The sequence below is a fragment of the Rhineura floridana genome, chromosome 1 (assembly GCF_030035675.1).
Source record: "Rhineura floridana isolate rRhiFlo1 chromosome 1, rRhiFlo1.hap2, whole genome shotgun sequence".
NCBI classification, from domain to species: Eukaryota; Metazoa; Chordata; class Lepidosauria; order Squamata; family Rhineuridae; genus Rhineura; species Rhineura floridana.
This window is the reverse complement of record NC_084480.1, coordinates 96282375-96304731: the sequence shown is the minus strand read 5'-3', so window position 1 is coordinate 96304731 and position 22357 is coordinate 96282375. Positions and strand designations below refer to the sequence as shown.

Sequence of the window (22357 nt, the reverse complement as noted above, 5' to 3'; positions counted from 1 at the left end):
CTAACCCAGACACAATTGCATCCTGGTAAGTTACCAAGGCAACCATTTCATGTCATAAGGCTACAATTCCTCTAGGCTTACAACCACAAACTTCACACCTAGACAGTTTTATTAAATTCAGTAAAATGATCCTGGAACAGGTGTACGCAACAATTACACTTACTTGGAAATAACTTTCCTTAAAAATATATAGGATTAAAAGTGGCTTCCCATGTTACCAAATTCCAACACAGAAAGCACTTCAATTAATGAATTACTATAAAGCCCACACGTGAAGCACTTTATTTTAAACATAACATTGGTTGTATCCAATGCTCTGCATGCTTAGTTCCACTGGCAGAACAGGACTTCCACTTCCTCTCCTCCCCTGCACATCCTAACCCTCTGGAGCTGATTTTGAGGGTGCATGGGGGAGGGGCTGGAGGGGACAGGAGAAGGAAATTCCAGTGCATGCACAGAAATCTGCACCACCAGTGCAGCTGCATGAATTTCCATTGTTTGCATGTGAGAGAAACTATAACTAGTCACAACTTCCAAACACATGTTCACTACTAAAGTAAACAGAGACAAGTCCAACAGTGATACATCCACATGCAATACGATCATAAAGGACAATCATAAAGCATCACAAAGAAAGCTATCACTAATTTCTATCCAGAAGTGTCTGTTTATTAATTTTGTATTATGTAAAGCAGCAAGGAGAGGAGGAGAATGGAAAGAGAAGCCTTCTGCTTTTGCAACCTTTGGATCCAATCCAGCACCCCAGTTCACATGTCACTGAAGCGGTTCCAGCTTTGCTCCTCCTCTACTATGAGCAAAAAATGCTTTCTATCTGAATATTACATCCAAACCAGGGATTGTATTTTTTCGCTCAAACAAATCAAAATTAGTAAGCCAAGAACAAACCTTTGCTTCACATCAAGGTTTTTTGGAGCGAAACAAAGCACAGTTCCCAGTTCAAACATACAGCTAAGATAGGGTTCACGTTAGGGAAGGAACAAAGTGGGAGCCCCCCTCTAGGATGCACACCTTAACGTGGTGAGGGGTTTGAGAGTGTAGAAGAAGCTGAGAGCAATGCCGTCAGGAGTCTAGACCACGAGGCTACTCCTAGCAGGGGCACCCAAGGCGGAATGGTCAAAGCTGAAACACCAGACTAAGATGCATCCAAACTCAGAGGAAGGCAATAGTAAACCACCTCTGAATACCTCTTACCATGAAAATCCTATGAACAGACTATCCAAAATGCAACACGAGATAGTGCTGGAAGATGACACCCCCAGGTCAGAAGGCACTCACCAAGCTACTGGGGAAGAACAAAGGACAAGTACGAGTAGCGCTGTGACTAATGACGCAGCTGGGTCAAAGCCGAAAGGAAGCCCAGAGGCTGATGCGCACAGATGTGAAAAGAGAGTCCGGAGTTGTACTACGCACACAATGGGAACATGGAATGTGAGAAGCATGAACCAGGGAAAGTTAGAAATTGTCAAGCAAGAAATGGAACGTATCAATATTACAATACTTGACATGAGTGAATTAAAATGGACAGGAATGGGACAGTTTCAATCAGGCAACTACAAAATACGTTATGCAGGAAATGAGAAATTAAGAAGAAACGGAGTTGCTTTAATAGTGAGAAGTGATGTAGCAAAAGCAATCAGGAGCTACAATGCAAGATCTGAGTGAGTGATATCAATGAGATTAAACGGGAAACCTATTAACATAACCATCATCCAAGTCTATGCTCCAACGGCAAACGCAGAAAAGGAGGAATTGGAGAGATTTTATGCAGAAGTACAGGAAGAAATTGATCACACACCAAAACAAGATGTGCTGATAATCATGGAGGACTGGAATACAAAAGTAGAGAACAGAGAAGAACTAGGAAATGTGGGGAAATGGGGCTTAGGAGACAGAAATGAAGCAGGAGAAAGACTTATTGAATTCTGTGAAGCTAATAATTTGTTTCTTGCAAATATATTTTTTGAGCAACCAAAAAGACGACTGTACACGTGGACATCACCAAATGGTCAATATAGGAATCAAATTATATAATTGGTAGCAGAAGATAGAGAAGTTCCATACTTTTTGCAAAAATAAGACCAGGAGCAGACTGTCGTACAGCTCATGAACTGGTCGTATCAAAAATCAGAGTAAAGCTAAAGAAGAAGAACAAAGCACTCATAATGCCAAAATACAATTTAAATAACATCCCAGAAGAATATAAAGATCAAATGAACAGGTTTGAAGCTTTCAACTTGGTTGACAGAGAACCAGAAGGACTATGGAGTGAAGTCAGAGACATTATTAGGGAAGAACGCAAAAAGACAATACCTCTAGTTAAAAAGAGAAAAAGACCTCGATGGATGACTGAAGAAACTCTTAAAATGGTTAAATAGAGAAGGAAAGCAAAAGCAAAAGGAGATAGAAACACAGTCAGAACTCTAAATGCAACAATACAGTGACTAGTACGTAGGGACAAAGAGAACTATTACAATAGTTATTGTATAGAAATAGAAGAGGACAACAAAAAGGGAAGAACAAGAGCCCTATTCCAAAAGATTAGAGAAATGAAAAGAAAATTTAAACCAAGAGTAGGGATGTTGAATAATAACAGGGGAACACACTGACTGACCGAGATCAAATAAAAGGAAGATGGAAGCAATACACTGAAGAACTCTATAAAAGAGATGCCAGGATGACAGATTCATTCATGGAAGAACAGTAGGATGAAGAACCAGAAATTTTAGAATGTGAGGTGAAAGCTGCTCTTAAAATACTAGGAAGAAACAAATCACCAGGAATAGATGGCTTGTAGAGCTGCTGCAAGCTACTGAGACTGAATCTGTCCAAATTTTGACAAAAATTTGTCAAGAAATATGGAAAACTAAACAATGGCCAACAGACTGGAAGCGTTCAATATACATCCCAATTCCAAAGAAAGGGAATCCCAGGGAATGCAGTAATTATCGAACTATTGCCTTAATATCCCATGCAAGTAAAGTAATGCTCAAGATTCTACAACAAAGGCTTTTACCATATATGGAGCGAGAAATGCCAGACGTCCACGCTGGATTTAGAAAGGGAAGAGCACCAGAGATCATATTGCAAACATATGTTAGATTATGGAACGGAGCAAGGAATTTCAGAAGAAAATCACCCTGTGCTTTATAGATTACAGCAAAGCCTTTGACTGTGTAGATCATGAAAAACAATTGAATGCTTTAAAAGAAATGGGGGTGCCACAGCATCTGATTGTCCTGATGCGCAACCTATACTCTGGACAAAAGGCTACTGTAAGGAAAGAATATGGAGAAACTGACTGGTTCCCAGTAGGAAAGGGTGTGAGACAGGGGTGTATTTTATCCCCCTATTTGTTTAATCTATATGCAGAACATATCATACGGAAAGCGGAATTGGACCAAGGTGAAGGAGGTGTGAAAACTGGAGGGAGAAATAACAATAATTTAAGATATGCAGACAACACCATACTACTAGCAGAAACCAGTAACGATTTGAAACGAATGCTGAGGAAAGTTAAAGAGGAAAGCACAAAAGCAGGACTACAGCTGAACCTCAAAAAGACTAAAGTACAACAGAAGATTTATGTAACTTTAAAGATGACAATGAGGACATTGAACTTGTCAAGGATCAGCACAGTCATTAACCAAAATGGAGACAATAGTCAATAAATCAGAAGAAGGCTAGGACTGAGGAGGGCAGCTATGAGAGAACTAGAAAAGGTCCTCAAATGTAAAGGTGTATCACTGAACACTAAAGTCAGGATTATTCAGACCATGGTATTCCCGATCTCTATGTATGGATGTCAAAGTTGGACAGTGAAAAAAGCGGGTAACAGAAAAATCAACTCCTTTGAAATGTGGTGTTGGAGGAAAGCTTTGCGCATATCACGGACTGCAAAAAAGACAAATAATTGGGTGAGAACAAATTAAACCAGAACTGTCACTAGAAGCTAAAATGATGAAACTGAGGTTATCATTACTTTGGACAAATAATGAGAAGGCATAATTCAGTAGAAAAGACCATAATGCTGGGAAAAACAGAAGGGAGTAGAAAAAGAGGAAGGCCAAACAAGAGATGGATTGAAGCCACCTGAACTTACAAGATCTGAACAGGATGGTTTGTGACAGATACTTTTGGAGGTTGCCGATTCATAGGGTTGCCATAGGTCGTGATCGACTTGAATGCACATAACAACAACAACAACAAAGTGGGAGCCAACTGTACATTTATGGTAAACCATTAACTATGGTTTACTGTGGTGTGTGAATACTCCCACTGTGTTCAGAAAAGACAATATGACTTTTTTTAGAGTTTGCAAAATGTTTGCTGCAGTTGGAATCCTCCTGTGAGTTGTGCTACAACTCCATTTTTGGAATGTCTGTTGGCCACTTTAAATTATGTCCTTTTATACCTCCATTTCTTCAGTGGTTCACCAGTCCTTTGATTGAATTCAAAGCTCTGGATGTTTGTACAAATGCATTTTTATTTACGGACAGTATACATCAAGGATTTTGTAGTAAATATGTACAAATACTCTGCTGCTCTTGTGCATGTGTGTTTTGCTCCACACTGTATCTTACATCAAAGTACCTTTACTGTAGTGGCACCTGCCCTTTGGAATTCCCTCCCCTTACATATTAGACAGGTGTCATCTCTGTTGTCTTTTCAGCACCTACTGAAGACCTTCCTCTTTCATCAAGCCTTTTAAGAAGAGGCCTTATCCCAGTCTGCATCTGTGTTGGAACTGTTAAAAAAATTTTTAAAGTTTTTTTTAAGATGTTTTGTTTTTAAGATGTTTTACAGATGTTTTTAGTGCTTTGTTTGCCACCCTGGGCTCCTTCTGGTAAGAAAGATGGGATATAAATTTAATACACAAATAAAAGATGAAATAAGATTACACTATTAAAAGTTAAGGTTTTTTTTTTAAAAAAAGTGATGAAATGCAGATGGCTAAAAACACAACAAAGGTTATTATCTGCATACTTGCAAGGTTTTACTTACTGTTAAGTATGATAATGGGAAAAATCCTACTCAATTAGCATGCACACCAATCAATCAAAATCAATGGTAGATTTTGGTATTATCATCAAAAATTCTGAAGGAAAATATGCTAGAACCAATTACGTATTTTGGTCATTTAGTAGCAAGTATCATAATTGGCTATATGTCCTATAAATCATGTTTGTATGCAGCAAACCAGGCCTCTTTCCTATGCCAGATGGACTGAAGCATGAGAGGATGTTGCTTTGCTTGGACTCACTCATAGTTCAGTACTACATGCATGGGCTGGAGTTAGCATTATGTGTAAACTAGGCCATAATTATTCAAGCTCCTTCATCAAATAATCTTGTCTCTGAAGGAAGGAGATGTTGCATCTCCGCAACTTGCATGGCAGCAAGTTTGTTGAGAAACCAATCTACGAGCCTTAGAATTTTTCCTCTCCAAAACCTATCAATTAACCGGGACAAATTTTAATCTCTAATTAAAGCTTTCATGTTGTGCTTTAGAGTGAACATAAAGCAGTTTTCTGGAATGTTCACTCAAGTGTAATTTTATTTATTGATAAAAATACTTGTATACCATAATTGCATTACAAAGTGTAAAAATGATTTACAACAATTATATATACACAATAAAAACACACATTTAAATTTAGATCACTAGCTAACTATAACAAAAAATGATTTTCTTAATTATCTGCATAAGCATAGTGGCTTTGTGTTCAGTTTACAAGTGAGCTTCAAGGAATACAACCTCAGCTATCAAAACAATTCCTGCAAGTAAGATTACACACTCTCTATATCTCTTCTCCCTTCCCCTTACCTTTTTTCCGATGCCATTTTTCCTTTATTCATTGTGAAAAGTTCTTCATATTAATTTGGAAAGTTTAGTTCCTCATAGCAACATCTCTGCTGATCTGTTAAAATGAATAAAGAAAGAAGAGTGTGTGTGAGGGTATACTCAAATTAAATATTTGGCACATGAAAATGAAATAGTAAGCATACCTTATCAACAATTAATGTGAAAATCAGGCTAATGTTTGTGAAACCCCAGCAGAAACCACACCATCTGCAGAAACCAAGACAGTCCATGGGAATTGTAAACTGGAATGGGGTGGGTGCAGAAATACAGTATACGGGGCCCGGGGTCCAAAAATGACCGGAAAAACATTGTAGCTGGAGCCATTGGTTAAGGAGAAAGCAAAGGTGCTTTGCTAAGGAAAGTGCAGCACTGACAAAGATGGCAGATACTGCAGGAAAAGTCATGGAGAAGCAATCAGTGGGAAATATTGCTGGGAAGAATGAAGTAGTGACAAGTCTATACAAAATCCAGAAGAAAATTACTATTTCAGGTCCAAGCTATATTTCCACAGAGAGCTTCATAAATGACAAAAACTAATTTCCATTTGGGAATTGACGTGTAGGATTTTCTGACTAGCCCTCATAGAAGCTACATCATATTAATATAACCCATTAAAAAAAGGTACTAGCAATTCTGTATGTGAAAATGTCTGGAAATCTTCATCTTAGCTACAAGCTAAGAAGCTATCAATACCAAAAAGCCTTACCAAATTCTACTCCATGTTTTCAGCTAAACAAATTTTTAGTTTTTATTACTGAATGTGTAATTGCTTTAAAGGAAAAAATCTTTTGCAGGTTAAAATTTCCAACTCCGTGATGCCAGAATGTCCTCAAAAATATTGCTAAGTAAACACATGAGTATTTATTTTGCAGTAGTATGCTTTGCCTTCATAATCAATCTGTAATTTCTGCCTACCAAAACATTTACTTATGTGATCTCCAAAATGTCTTGATGTTTTAAACAATTTTGTAACAGAAACCAAGTTGTACTTCAGTTACATTTACTATTGTTGGAAAACTATCAAAAATTTTCATAATAAATTGGCACTCCTAAAAAGCTGCCATCCATGTGGCCCAGTTAATCTTTTTATTGGGGAAAGCGTCAATGAAAAACATCACTTCAACTGTTGTGTATCAGGGAGTTATCTGCTACTCATTTCTTTTAGCTTTCAGTTCGCTGGTGGGGGAAATGTAATCTGTGCTCCACCCCAAAGGATCCCGAGCTTACTTAAGTCAGCAAGACTGGAGTATATAAACTTAGGACACAATCCACAAAAATATCAAGCTGTGCTGACATAACACAACCCTCCCTTAAGGCAGCTAGGGCCTGGCAAACTTCAGGCATGCCTGGGAGCCAGATATTATGCAGTCTGCAAGTCCTATAGCTACCAGCTGCACAACCCCCCTCTTTTGCAGTAGGAGCTCTCCCATGTCTCTCCCCAATACATAAGCCTAAGCCTTTTAAGCAATGCAATGGGAATGTTTCCTCCCTCTTTTATCAGCTATTTTATTCAGCTTATATAACCTCCCCAGAAATGTTTATGTAATAAAAATTTAAAATATACAAACATTCACTCAACAGATGTAATTTATTTATTTATTTATTGTATTTGTATACCGCCCCATAGCCGAACCTCTCTGGGCGGTTTACAGTAATTAATTAAAATTCTACAGTATATCCAATATACAGAAGAATACTACCAAAAACTAAGCAGCTTCAATTTAGTATTAATTCACCAAACCGTCACCAAATCCCCGTGTAAAGAATGTATAATGGACATCTAAACATCATCAGTGAGGGAACAGTTTTATCTTCAAAGTGAGGGTGTTTCATAAATAAGGGACCACTACAAAGAAGGCCCTGTCCCATGTAATTAGAGACAGTGGTGGCTCAGTGGCAGAGTATTTGTTTTGCATGCAGAAGGTTCCAGGTTCGATCCCCAGCAACTCCAAGTAGAGATGAGAAAGAATCCCGTCTGAAATCCTGGAGAGCCATTGCCAGTCAGTACAGACAATATTGAGCTAGATCAACCAATGGTCTGATTCAGTAGAAGGCAGCTTCCCATGATCCCACATGGTGAGTCCTACTTGCTGACGCAATCACAACAAAGACCTTCCCTGCAGACCACAGGGCCTCACCTGACTGATATAAGAGGTATGCCATCAAGTTAGGGCTTTGTACATTAACACACGGAATCAGGCCGGGGTAACAAAAAGGCAGCCAGTGCAGTTAATGTTATACGGTCCCGTCTTGCCATACCACTCACAGCTCTTACATCATCCCCATTTCCTTCCTCTTTTTCAACATTCCTCAGCCCAGAACAGGCCCTACAAATGTTTTGCACTGCAATGCTAGCTATTCTACATTTGATGATTAAAAATATGATCTGAACAGTGTTGTAAGTTCTTACTAACATCCAAGAGAGCTCTCTTCTACTTAAGGGCAGTACGCTATTTCCCATACTACTTCCTCTCTAATACATGTTTTAAAGCAGAAAACCATCTCTTTGCTGAAGATATTCACAAAACATCAACACTGATGGTAAACGGAAATGGACTGCCTTCAAGTCGATCCCGACTTATGGCTACCCATAAGCGGTGTTCAGAGGGGGTTTACCATTGCCTCCCTCCGAGGCTAGTCCTCCCCGCTGGCTAGGGCCTGGCTAGGGCACAAGCCAGCCCTTTCCTTGTCTGTAACTGCCAGCTGGGGGGCAATTGGGCTCCTTATTTATTTATTTATTTATTTATTTAATTCAGCTTATATCCCGCCCAACTAGCAAACAGCTCTCTGGGCGGCAAACATAGAAACATATACAATACGGTGCAGGACCACGATACCTTGCGGAACGCCTCTTCCGATATGAACCGGCCCGTGCACTACGTTCTGCTACGAAGGCCCTCCTCCGGGTTCCAACTCACAGGGAGGCCCGGAGGGTGATGACAAGATCTAGGGCCTTCTCAGTGGTGGCCCCCGAACTATGGAACAGTCTCCCCGAGGAAGTACGCCTGGCGCCGACTCTGCTCTCCTTCCGGCGCCAGGTCAAAACCTTCCTATTCTCTGAAGCATTTTAAGTTACACTGATTTACTTTTAAAAATGTTTATTGTATTGGATTGTTGATTGTATTTTAGTATTATTTTGTTATTCATTGTATTTTTATATTATTTTATGTTCACCGCCCAGAGAGCTATTGCTAGTCGGGCGGTATATAAATTTAATAAATAATAATAATAATAATAAAATTACAAGATCAACATAACAAATATAAAAGTACACCATCTAAAATAAAAATTACAACATTTACATAAATAACTTAGATTAAAATGCCTCAGAGAAGAGAAAGGTTTTAACCTGGCGCCGAAAAGATAATAGTGTTGGTGCCAGGAGTACCTCCTCGGGGAGACTTCCACAATTCGGGGGCCACCACTGAGAAGGCCCTAGATCTTGTTACTACCCTCCAGGCCTCCCTATGGGTCGGGACCCGGAGGAGGGCCTTCGTAGTAGACCATAGTGTACGGGCCAGTTCATAACGGGAGAGGCGTTCCTGCAGGTATCGTGGTCCCGCGCCGTATAAGGCTTTATAGGTTAGTACCAACACTTTGAATCTGGCCCGGTAGCATATTGGAAGCCAGTGCAAGTGAGCCAGAACAGGTGTTATATGCTCAGACCGCTTAGGTCTTGTTAGCAGTCTGGCCACCATATTTTCCACTAGCTGTAGCTTCCGAACCGTCTTCAGAGGTAGCCCTACGTAGAGCACGTTGCAGTAGTCCAAACTTGAGGTTACCAGAGCATGAACCACTGATGTAAGGTCCTCCTTACTCAGATAGGGACGTAGCTGGGCTACCAACCGAAGTTGGTAGAACGCATTCCGTGCCACCGAGGCTACATGGGCCTCAAGTGATAGGGAAGAGTCTAAAATGACTCCCAAACTATGAACCTGAGCCTTTACGGGGAGTGTAACCCCGTCCAGGACAGGGTATGTATCCACCATCTGACCAGAGAAACCATCCACCAGCAGCATCTCAGTCTTATCAGGATTGAGTCTCAGTTTGTTAGTTCTCATCCAGTCCATTGTCGCGTCCAGACAACGGTTCAGCACATCGACTGCCTCACCTGAAGAAGATGAAAAGGAGAAGTAGAGCTGCGTGTCATCAGCGTACTGATGACAATGCACTCCAAAACTCCGGATGACCGCACCCAATGGCTTCATATAGATGTTAAAAAGCATGGGAGACAAGACCGAACCCTGCGGGACCCCATATTGGAGAACCCACGGGGTCGAGCAATGTTCCCGAAGTATTATCTTCTGGAGACGGCCCGCCAAGTAGGAGCAGAACCACTGCCAAGCAGTGCCTCCAACACCCAACTCTGCAAGCCTCTCCAGAAGGATACCATGGTTGATGGTATCAAAAGCCGCTGAGAGATCAAGGAGAATCAACAGAGTTACACTCCCTCTGTCTTTCTCCCGACATAGGTCATCCTTGGGACTATGCAGCTTGCCCATGGCTGCACAGGCACGTAACCCCTGAGCCACTCACTGTGAGGGTGATCTTTAGCTGGCCCTTTACACCCAGGAGACACGAGTGGGGATTTGAACTCACAGACTCTGGACTCCCAGCCAGGCTCTCCTCGCCACTGTGCTATACCAGCTCTATCAACACTTATAAGACTCACCAATTTCTCAAGGCCCTTTATATGTTATATCACTGGCGTAAGAATCATTTGTACATGGCATCATTCCATGCTGCTGCTGTAATGTTCAGCACCAAGTATGGAGGTCCTTCCCATCCAATGTCACCAAAATGTTCACTGGGTAACCCCTGCATGAGAAAAACCCAAGAAATTAAAGGCCTTTAAGCACATGACTAGGGTCAAACATTTCAGCAGTAAAATGGAATGGAGCCACAGAAAAACAGTTCCCACACAGCTGCTATAAGAAATAAAGAGCAAAAGGATCATCACTCATAAAATACAAAGGGATAAATCAACTAAATCTCTGACCAAATATAACAAAAATTATCTTCTTTACAATCATGCTATGCATCAGTCTCACAAGAGTATGGAGAAATGGGAATCAAACAGTGGCTTTCTAGTTAGCCTACAGATGCAAAAAGAAAGCACACTTCTTACTGCAAAATGTGCGAGGCAAGGATATATACAGACAGAGGCTATCTTCTTGGAGAACTTTACATAGATCAAGAAGTTTTATCTCAGACAAACACTTCTATACTAGGGTGGAGTGAGCAAGCTGTCTTAGTCTTAACTCTTACCAAATGAAGCATGGTAAGACTCTCAGACTTGTGTTTTTTGTATAACTTTTTGAAAGTTCTGAAGGTACGTGAAAAACACTAAGGGAAATTTGAAATAATGAAGGAAAACATTGTATCAGGGAATACCTTTTCAATGGGACCAATAATAATCTACTTGATTTTTACAAAATAATTTTGGTTAAGCCAAATTTATGCCAACTGAAGTATTTAAAATTCTATCATCAGTTCATTTTAGCGTAAAATTAAAGCCATTAACAACAGATGAATAAAACTGCCTGTTGCAAACTGCAGACTTGATGCTTTCCCTCTGTTAGACAAGGAAATGGGCTTAGACAAGAGCTTAAAAGCTTTGTTAGCAAAAGCGTAGTTTGTTGGTGTCCGTTTGTAGTACGTCCAAATCTCAAATGCTCACAACAAGAAATCATGAAGAAGGAGATTGAGAGGAAGCTTGTTTCTTCTTCCTGTTCCTCAAAATTACTTTGTGGCAAGGAATATGGAACACAGTACGCCAAGTGGCCTCCCCAGTCGAAACGCATTGGGTCTAATAAACTGCATTTACAGAGCACTTCAGACTTTTGTTGGTGCCCTTCCTCCTTTCCCCCCTACATAAGTAAGGAACTGCAGAGCAGGCCCATGCAGTTCAATAGACAGATCACACTGTTTTGAGTTTACTACTGATCTCCTAAGGACTGTATCTAACAACGCTATTCCATTCACAGAAGGCTCCACCAGAGGCTTCCATAAACAACAAACACAGCCCCAGAGGGTTGTTGGGAGACTATCTGGAACAGCACAGGGGGTTGCAGAACAAAGAGGTTGTTTTCAAAAATCTTCTCTCACCCCTTTCAGTTCATGGAAACCTCCACTGGATCAAAGTTTCTTCTGTGAATGGAAGGACAACATTAGATGCAACCTTATGAGTTTTACAAATCTTTTAGTATCTGACCTAATTTTAGTTGCACTTACTACGTGATTTCAAGAGTGGCCAAACCAAATGCAAGCAAGTAAAGATTTATCAATATTATTGTTAAGTACTAAAGTTTGGAGAACATACATTAATTCCTTTTTATTTATTAAACAGCTTACAACACAATTTTACTATATAAATTCATTTTGAAAATGTATGCAAAACTCCAAACTTATTATGTCAGAGTTATGAGAAGAATGTTTTGAAGGTCACATACACAAGGCTTGCAGTGGGGGGCAGAGAGTACTATAGTGCTCAAACACTGCTTATCAAACAGTGTTCATCTTCTACAGTCAACTCAGGTATGTAACTGTTGGGAGTATCAGACTCAAAATACATACTTTTGAGACACCAATCATTGTGCAAACTACGGGCTTCCTGAGGCTTAACTGGATCTTTAACTTGCTCCATCCCTCCCCATTATGATTACTCACAGTCTGTACCAAAAAACTCAAATTCTGAACTCAACCACATTACTGGTAAACAGATTAGGGCAAGCAATCGTATTCTTCTGCTCTAAACAGTCTGGTCCACAGAACCTTACAAGTGCCTTCTCCCATATGAGCACTAGGATTGTCAGCTGAAGCTCAGCTACAAGTGCCTTCAAGAAGGGGAGACATCTTTTCAAAGGGAAGATTTTTCAGCAGTAACATCTCATTTGTAGAAAATCCCCCTCTGTGAAATCTGCAGGGCTAGATCACTGATGAGCTTCCAACCATCCTGTTTTAGGGGGCCTTCAGAGAATATCATTAACAGGCTTGGCTTCCCCCCCCCCCCCGGTCTTTTGAATAAAAGGTTTTGATCCACTCATAGTGAGCGCACAGCCTGTATGCAGAGGTTTCTCATACGGCTCACTAGAGCCATTTTGTCTCCTCCCTTGCCTGGGCACAGACATAGGTAAATGGCTAACTGCACTGGCAGAATTGCAGGGCTGTACACTTCCTAAATCCACATCCAGTCCCTACATTTGCCTCAGCAGGAGTTCTCATGTTCCAGAATACATGTAAATTGCATCAGACAGAGAGGGACAAGAGGCTGGGGATGTGGGAGGCTCACAAAGACCTGCTTAATATAATATACAGGCCAGTGGAGACAAGAACAGGGTTTTATCACGTTTTATGGGAATTTTCAATACCCAGGTGCCCATGCTGCATCAACTCCTGTGTTTTATTTATCAGGTCAATTTTCAAAATGCCAGTCCAACTTGGATTGTTTTAAATATTGCGATGTTATCACTGCTACTGTAAGCAACCTCCAGAGCCTTTTGTGGATGGAAAGAAGAAGCGAGATTAAAATAAATAATCTACCTTTTAAAAAACAACATCCTCCCAACCCACTGAGATCACTAATAAATCGAGTTTGTTATTAAATTGAAACGCCCCCTAAGAGTATCGCTGCAACTCCTGGATAACATAGCAAGCATTTAAACACAATATTGCCAAATTTCAAACCTACTCTAGAAGCAACACACATGAGAAATGAAGAGCTATAAACTTGTCAGATAGTGAATGAATGTGAAGATTTTTTGAAAATGTTTCGGGGCTCAGCGTAAAAGTGTGGCGAATAATGCCAACGAACCAATAATACAACCTGGAAAATGACTGCCAAAACATCAACCGCCGCTACTACTACTACTCCCCGCCGCATGGACTGTTTGCAGAGCCCATCCCTTGCTTCCCTGTACTTAGGGGGCTTATCCGCAGCTCTGCCAACAGGATAACAGTAGAGGAGCTTCAGCGCCGCCCGCCATTCCTCCGCTTCACCTACCTTTTTCTCTGCTGTGTTTTTTGCGGCTGTGCCGCTGTGCGCACAGGTTCGCCATCAATTAAGATGGCGGCCGAGGTTTTTGTAAGCGGCTGAAGCCTCTGCCGCCATCTTTGTTGATGGCAGCAATGCATACGTGTAGCACGCATGCGTGCCATCCACCAAGATGGCAGCAGAGGCTTCAGCCCCTTAGGGAAACCTCGGCCGCCATTTTAATTGATGGCAAACAAACAACACAGAGAAAGGTAAGTAGAGCGGGGGGATGGCAGGCGGCTTGGGATCTCCCGCCCTGCGATCCGCGGTACCAATCCTGCCGCGAATCGCAGAAGAGGAGTGCCGAGGGCCGGGGCAGGCTGGTGCCCAAGGGCCCCGGCATGCCTGGGGCCGGCCCTGCCCACCACCTTGAAAGAGACGGTCGCGTGGTCCCTGAGTCCAGAATTTTAAAAAAGTACTATCAATTCTCTAATAATCCCTTCCTGGGCAAAGTGATAGAGAAGGTGGTAGCTGCCCAGCTGCAGGAGTTCCTGGAGGAAACAGGTTATTTAGACCAGCAGTTCCCAAACACTTCCCCTACTTAAAAATTGCTGAGGGTCTTGGCGGACCACCAAATAATTTTTCTGCCTGATGTAGCAATTGAAATGCACTGTACTAGATACGTTATGATTTTAATCAAATTTGTATTGTGACTTTTATTTCTTACATACTGTATTTTATGGTATCACAATTTGACTGCCATAGAGTTCAAACTGTAACACAATAAAATGCAGTGTAAGAAATAAAACAAGCAATAAAATAGCATTTAAATTGAGTGTGAATATATAATGTCAACTACGTGCCATTGACCGTCTTTGACCACAAATCCACATAGATGCTTCAGACCACCTGAAGCTCATGGAACATTGGTCGTCCAGACAACAGTTTGGGAACTCCTGATCTAGACCCACTTCAGTCTGGTTTCAGGCTTGGCTTTAGCAACAAAACAGCCTTGGTTACTCTGACTGATTACCTTTATTGGGAAAGAGACAAGGGGAGCATGACCCTGTTGGTTCTCCTTGATCTCTCAGTGGATTTCATCACCATGGTCCAAGGTGTCCTGAAATGATTCAAGGGGTTGGAAGATAAAGGCACTGTATTACAATGTTTCTGCTCCTGCCTGCAGGTCACTACCCAAAACTCACACTAGGGGACTGTTGCTTGGCACTATGACTTTGGGGCTGTGGAGTTCCAGTGGTCCATTCTGTTTCCTATGCTATTCATCATCTATATGACACCTTTGGGAGCTGTCATCCAAGGATTTGGAGCATGGTCTCATCAGCATGCTGATGACACACAGCTCCAGCTTTCCATTCCATCTGAATCAGGAGAGGTTGTGAAGGTGCTAGACCACTGTCTGGAAGCAGTGAGGAGCTGGATGGGAGCTAATAAATTGAGGCTGAACCCTGATAAGACAAGACATGCTATGGGTGGATGGTTTTTGTGTCCAGGAATAGGTACAAAGCCTGTTCTGGGAGGGGCTGCACTTCCTCTGAAAGAGTACTCCTGGATCCCAACCTGTTACTGGAGACCTAAATGGCTTCTGTGCCTAGTAATGCCCAGCTTAGACTGGCTCGCCATTCTTGGGCTGGGATAAGTAGGCCTCAGATGTCCAGGCTCTTGTGACCTTCCATCTGGTCTACTAAAATGAATTCTACATGGGGCTGACGTAAAAACTATCTGGAAACTGCAACTAATGCAGAATGCAGCAGCTAGATTGGTGAGTGGGGTAGCCTAACGTGACAATGTGTCACCAGTCCTGAAAGCACTGCACTGTCTGCCAAGTGCCAATGAGCTACCAGCTGTTAGTACTAGCAAACAAAATCCTAAATAGCTTGGGCCCTAAGTACTTAAAAGAAAGTCACCCCCACTGTCAACCATCTCAGGCCTTACAATCCGCAGGGCAGGCCCTGTTGCTGGTGTCACCACTTGGTGCTCCCTGGTTGGCACTGATCCATGACAGGGGCCTTCTCACTAGCAGTTCCCCATTTATTTTTATTTAATTTATGTATTTATCATCCACACTTTCCTAACAATATATTAAGGCGGTATACAACATATAAAAATAAAATCAGCAAAAGGTAACCACAGAAACATCATTAAAAAATCAATAAATACAGATTGGTTAGAAAGAGAAAATACAAATGGCAAAGAGCTGTCTAAGCAATACAGTTTTCAAAAAATGTCTGAAAGAAGACAGGATGGTTTCTGCTGAACCTCTGCTGGTAGGGAGTTCTGCAGGGCAGGACCTGGCATACTAAAGGTAAACACCAACTGAAGCTCAGGGATGTGGGGAACTGCCAGAAGTGCCACATCAGAAGATCTCAGGGATCAATCTGCAGCATAAGGGATCAAACAAGTACTTTTGGACCCAAGTTGTTTTGGGCTTTGTGAGTCAACACAAGTATCTTGAACCTGGCCTGGTAGCAAATTGGCAAACCGTAACCCTCATTATGGTACACTCACTGGTGAGGTGTTCAATCTCTGCTTCAACAGCTTCTTTCAGGCATGCCATGTCCCCAGTTTGGATAACAGTGCTGCTGATGCTTTATCAGGTAATTATTGGAACCAATGCCAGTGGCACTTTGGGAGCTTGGAGGATAAAAGTAGAGAGAGCCAAAAGATTATCTACCACCCCTAGCAAACTTTTTATGATAGGGCAGGTACGGAATTCTTCATTCAGAACAGAGAAGGGGTGGCATCAGATATAGCCCATACAGGTGGAATACATGCATACTTGGGGCCAAAGGAACTGTCAGTCAGGACCTTGCATGTTAAGTTGGCCAGCTTGCCTTTTATAGCTAAGGTGAGGGGGAGGGGAGACACGAGGATGTTTCAGCAGATTTCCAGATTCGGAAAAGGTTAGGAGGGATGGCAGAGGGAGTGGCCCTTGTGATGCTCCAGTATTTATATACTGTAAATATGGTAAGTGTGGGTTTATTAGAGCATAAATGGTAAGTAGACTGAGTGAGAGGGGGGAGTACATGGGCTGGAATGCTGGAGAATGTTGTATTATGATTGGCTGAGCGTTTGAGTGTCTGAAGGTATAAATGAGAGGATGTCAGTTGAGAGAGTTCGGTTGGTTGATGAGAGAGTTCGGTTGGTTTTGTGGGTTGGATTGGATTTAGACAGGTAGTGAGGCAAGTTATTGATGGCTAGAAACATAAAGAGTAACGCATCTGATGAAATCATACGCTGGTTAAACTATACCTTTAAGTAATCTTGTTATTCCTGTATATATAAATAAATATTTCTTGGTTTACCTAACGTCTGATCCTTGGCTGACCAGAAGGGTGGGCAGGGCATATACCAAGGTGGGGAAACTATCAATGGTGGCAGCGGTGAAGAGATAGAGTAACATTATCAAGTATCCAGAGAAACCCAGGGCTGTATTCTTTATAGGCACAAAGATGCAGGGCAGTTGTGGCCTGCAAGTGCACCCAGAAATAAAGTAGCAATAAGCCAAGAGGAGACTAAGGCACAGTCTCAAGGCAATATTGTTTTACAGGAAGGTCTGGTGGTGCTGCCTAGCAATGGGATCTTCAGAGATCTTTGCTAGAACCGGTGAGAGAACCATTGTGAGTGCAGGACCCTGAGGTGGGACCGTGTCAAGGCAGTAGCCACAGGCGGGATCCTAGCAGGTGGTAGCGAGAGGTGGGATCCTGACGGGTAGGGGCCTGACAAAGTAGTGAAAGCAGGTGCGAGCCTGACAGCCCTCCCAGCCAGACAAGTGGGAACCCATATCACCAGGCTTGTTGGGGGGCATGAAGCATCAGTGGGTGGTACTTTGCAATTCCCTGTATGAGGTTGCTTTATTACATTCTGCTGCCATCACACTCTTTTTGTGGGGCATTTAGAGGAGCCGGTAGCTAAATCAAAGGCAGACCACTCAGTGTTCTCTGCAGTTGCAGGATCTTTCATTTACCAAGGGTTGGGTTCAAATCTTGATACATTGGTCTAAGATTGACCAAAGGAGGAGAAGTTCTGTGGACACGTTATGCCCATCTATAGAGGCCAATATATACCCAGTGATGGCACTGAGGGAGTATGTATGGGCAACTCCCCAAGGAATTTGTTTTGCCATGCAGACAGCCTGCCTCTCACCAAATATCAATTTCATGCTGCAGCTAAGGTACTCAGGAGAATGGGGGTGTGGGACTATTTCTTTTAGGATTGTGGCAGCATCAACAGCTCCCATTTGGAATGCCCCAGGGAGGCATACAGAATATAGGCACATGGCAGTCGGCCACCTCTAAGGCATATGTGAGGCTCTGAAGGGCTGGAAAAAAGAACACTGAGTGGGATTTATTATGATTATTATTGCTAGATGGCATAGGGCTGGTCACAACAATATAAAATACAACAGTAAAAACAATTTAAAACAAATTTTAAATTTACTTTTCATTCGTGGTTTTTTCTCCCCATTGACAGGTGGCAGGGATGGAGGTGAACTCATCTGAGTCCTCATCATAGGCCACAGCATGGTTTTTGGGCCAGTCGTAGCGCAATGGGTCAACAATGAAACCAAAAACAACCAGCAAAGGAGAAAACAGTATAGAAAGTGAAGTATTTTTCCTGGGTTTGGCTAGATTCACAAAAACTGCCAGCTCCAAACCAAAGCAGAAAGCACCCTGAAAGCTGCAGCATACTTTTGAGGAAAGCAAGTGACTAGCACAAAATCTAAAGCGTCTGGTAACTATTGGGTCTAACGTTACAAATATCAGGTTTAATGGCACTAAATTAGCACACTGTGACTTTTTTATAACTTTTTTTAAAAATTCAAAAGTTCACATATTTTGATGCTGGTAGTGAGTAATGTGTTGTATGGCTTCAGTTAAATACAATATTTGAAAATAAAGATGGGGTTAGGTGAAGAAAAGACTTCCTGTAATCTTGCTTCCTAAGGTTGTCTGCCCTCCAGACAGGATTGCAGCTTGAGATTGATAGACAAATGGTCAAGAAATACCTAATCACTTTGAACGAGTTCATATCTTCAGGGACTGATGAACTGCATCCTAGATCATTGAAGGAATTGGCTGAAGAACTCTCGGAACCATTGTCTTATTATATTTTCTAAATCATGGAGGCAAAGCAAAATGCTGGATGACTGGAGGAGGGCTAATGTTGTCCCTATCTTCAAAAATGGCAAAAAGGAGGAACCTGGGAACTACAGACCAGTCAGCCTGACATCGATCCCTGGGAAAATTCTGGAGCAAATTAAAAAGCGGTCAGTCTGTAAGCACCTTGAAAACAATGCAGTGATTACTAGAAGCCAACATGGATTTATGAAGAACAAATCCTTTCTCATTATTTGATTGGGTAACCTCCCTGGTAGACTGTGGGAATGCTGTGGACATAATATATCCGCATGATATTCTGATTAGCAAGTTAGCTAAATGTGTGCTGCATGGAACAACTATGAGGTGGATCCACAGTTGGCTACAGAATTGTACTCAAAAGAGTGCTTATTAATGGTTCCTTCTCAAACTGGGGGGAGGTAATGAGCAGGGTACTACAGGGCTCAGTGCTTTTCAACATTTTTATTAATGACTTGGATGAGCAGTTGTAGGAAACGCTTATCAAATTTGCAGATGATACAGAATTGGGAGGATAGCTAATACCTTGGAAGACAGAAACAAAATACAAGGCATCATCATAGGCTACAGCATTGGGCTAAAAACAGAATGAAATTTAACAGGGATAAGTGCAAAGTTCTACACCTCGGAAAAAGAAACCAAATGCACAGTTTATTTATTTATTTATTACATTTATATACCACCCCATAGCCAAAGCTCTCTGGGCGGTTTACAGTAATTAAAAATATTAAAAACAAATATACAAATTTAAAACACATTTTTAAAAAACAATTTAAAACACAATTAAAAATTTAAAACAATTTTAAAACACATACTAAAATGCCTGGGAGAAGAGGAAAGTCTTGACTTGGCGCTGGAAAGATAACAGTGTTGGCGCCAGGAGCACCTCGTCAAAAAGATCATTCCATAATTTGGGGGCCACCACTAAGAAGGCCCTCTCCCTTGTTGCCAGACTCCCAGCTTCCCTCAGAGTAGGCACCCGGAGGAGGGCCTTAGATGTAGAGCGTAGTGTACGGGTGGGTTCGTATCAGGAGAGGAGTTCCTTCAGATATTGTGGTCCCAAGCTGTGTAAGTCTTTATAGGTTAAAACCAACACCTTGAATCGAGCTCGGAAACATACAGGGAGCCAATGCAAGCAGGCCAGAATTGGTTTTATATGTTCGAACTGTCTGGTCCCTGTTACCAATCTGGCCGCTGCATTTTGTACAAGCTGCAGTTTCCAAACTGTCTTCAAAGGCAGCCCCACGTAGAGTGCATTGCAGTAATCTAACTTGGAGGTTACCAGAGCATGGACAACTGAAGCGAGGTTATCCCTTTCCAGATATGGGTGTAGCTGGGCCACCAACTGAAGTTGGTAGAAGGCACTCCATGCCACCAAGGCCACCTATAAGATGGTTATAAGTTGGGGGATACTTGGCTCAGCAATACTACATGCGAGAAGGATCATGAGATTGTTTATCACAAGATATTAATATTTATATGAATATTTTTGTTTCTGATACAAAGAATTAGTGGAATCATACATGCAGATCAAAGATATAATGGGGGTCCTTGTATGGTCTACAGAGTCACTTAACTAAATTAATGCTAGGATGTGCCTTCTAATTTTAACATTTTCAAAAGTTGCATGGCTGGTTTTTATTTATAATACCATGGTTTTATTATTTTTTTCACATTTGAGCAACTTACACTGTACTAGTATTAATTTTTCAGTGATCTATAAATAGACTTCATTATGTAATCTTTCCAGTGTACAGTTTCCAAGAACTCCTAAAATACAAAGATAATTTTGAGTTCCAGAAATGCAGGGACACTTTTTGGAGCTCAACATCCAAGTGGATTGGCTAATTCTAATAAAAATATCCAAACACTGAGAGTTACAATTCAACATATACATGTTTATTCATAAGTAACTTCCACTGTGCTCAGTGGGAGTTACTCTCAAATAAGTGTGTCCAGAATTGCAGCCTGAGCCTTTTATATCATGCAAAATGTTAGCTTGCTTTGACAGTCACTCTTATGAATCTTATTGCAATAAACACCCGATTCTATTTCTTAGGTACATCTTAGTCAAGAGTGGTCATGCAGGTTCTGGATTGGTACCTGGATGTAGTGGTTTGCTGGATGAGGGCCAATAACCTGAGGCTGAGTCGTGACAACATGGAGGCTGTGGCTGGGGGCGTTCTTGTGTCTGCGAATTGTGTAATTTGCCTGTTTTAAACAGGGTTGAATGCTCCCTTAAGGAATGGGTACAAAGTCTGTAGGAGGTTGTCAGGTGAGATCCAGGTGGCCTCAGTGGCTAGGAATGCATTGAACCAGCTGTGGCTGCTATGCCAGGTATAACTGCTCCTGAACAGGGACTGCTTCTGGACAGCCTGTCCACAGTGATCCAGATGTTAGTAACCTCAAGACTGGATTACTGTAATGTACTCTATGTGGGGCTGCCCTGAAGGCTGGTCCAGAAGCTGCAGCTAGTGTGGAATGTCATCACTTGGTTGTTAAGTGGGGCTGCCTACTGTGAACATATAACATCACTTTTGAAAGATCTGCACTGGCTGCCACTTTGCTGCAAAACCAGTTTTACGGTTTTGCTGATGACGTAACCTAAGACTAGGTTACCCGAGAGAACCATTTCATCTACCTGATCACTGAGATCTGAAAGTGAGGCCCTCCTGCTTATGTTGCAGCCTGCAGATGCTCACCTTGTAGTATCTCGGGGAAGGGCCTTCTCTGCCATGCCACCCACTTTATGGAATCATCTCCCCATAGATATTAGACAATAACCAATGATAATGGGCTTCCGGCACTTACTGAATACCTAATTTATTTACTTAGGCCTTTGGGTCCATTAGTATGACTTGCTGCACTTTAGTCATTTGTGAATACTGATGTATATTTTATTGTATTAGTTTGAATCAGAGCTTGGAAAAGTTACTTTTTTGAACTACAACTCCCATCAGCCCCAGCCAGCATAGCCACTGGAATGGGCTGATGGGAGTTGTAGTTCAAATAAAGTAACTTTTCCAAGATCTGGTTTGAAAGTACTTGCATTTTAGTGGACTGTGAACTCTCTTAATATTTTTGGATCATGGACACTATATCAATGGTTTTAATTAATTAATTGCAATGAGGAATTTTATATTTCATGTACCATGGTAACAAATAAATTTCCAGATATTACAAATAAATAGCAATATAATTAATTAATTGCAGAAAGAATGAATAAAAACAACTCTGTACACTCTGCTGCTTAGAAAGGTTTGAGGAATGTTGATAAAAGATCCAAGAAAAATGTTCTATCGTGGGAAAGAAAGTAACCTGCTACAGCTTATTATTAGTATGTTCA

At 41.6% G+C, this 22357-nt stretch overlaps 1 protein-coding gene across 9 annotated transcripts in view; it reads right to left on the bottom strand.

Moving 5' to 3' along the window:
* AGTPBP1 (ATP/GTP binding carboxypeptidase 1) overlaps positions 1-22357 on the bottom strand; it is a 129701-nt gene that overhangs the window by 103699 nt on the left and 3645 nt on the right. For 3 of the 9 annotated variants that reach the window (XM_061626632.1, XM_061626704.1, XM_061626699.1), the window contains exons 1-3: positions 13709-13877; positions 10556-10701; positions 5845-5938 (exon numbers count right to left, since the gene is read on the bottom strand). In XM_061626632.1, coding sequence (XP_061482616.1) covers positions 5845-5876 — 32 coding nt within the window. In that variant the 5' untranslated portion in view covers positions 5877-5938; positions 10556-10701; positions 13709-13877. The other 6 variants (XM_061626669.1, XM_061626652.1, XM_061626662.1 and 3 more) reach the window with 6 other exon arrangements.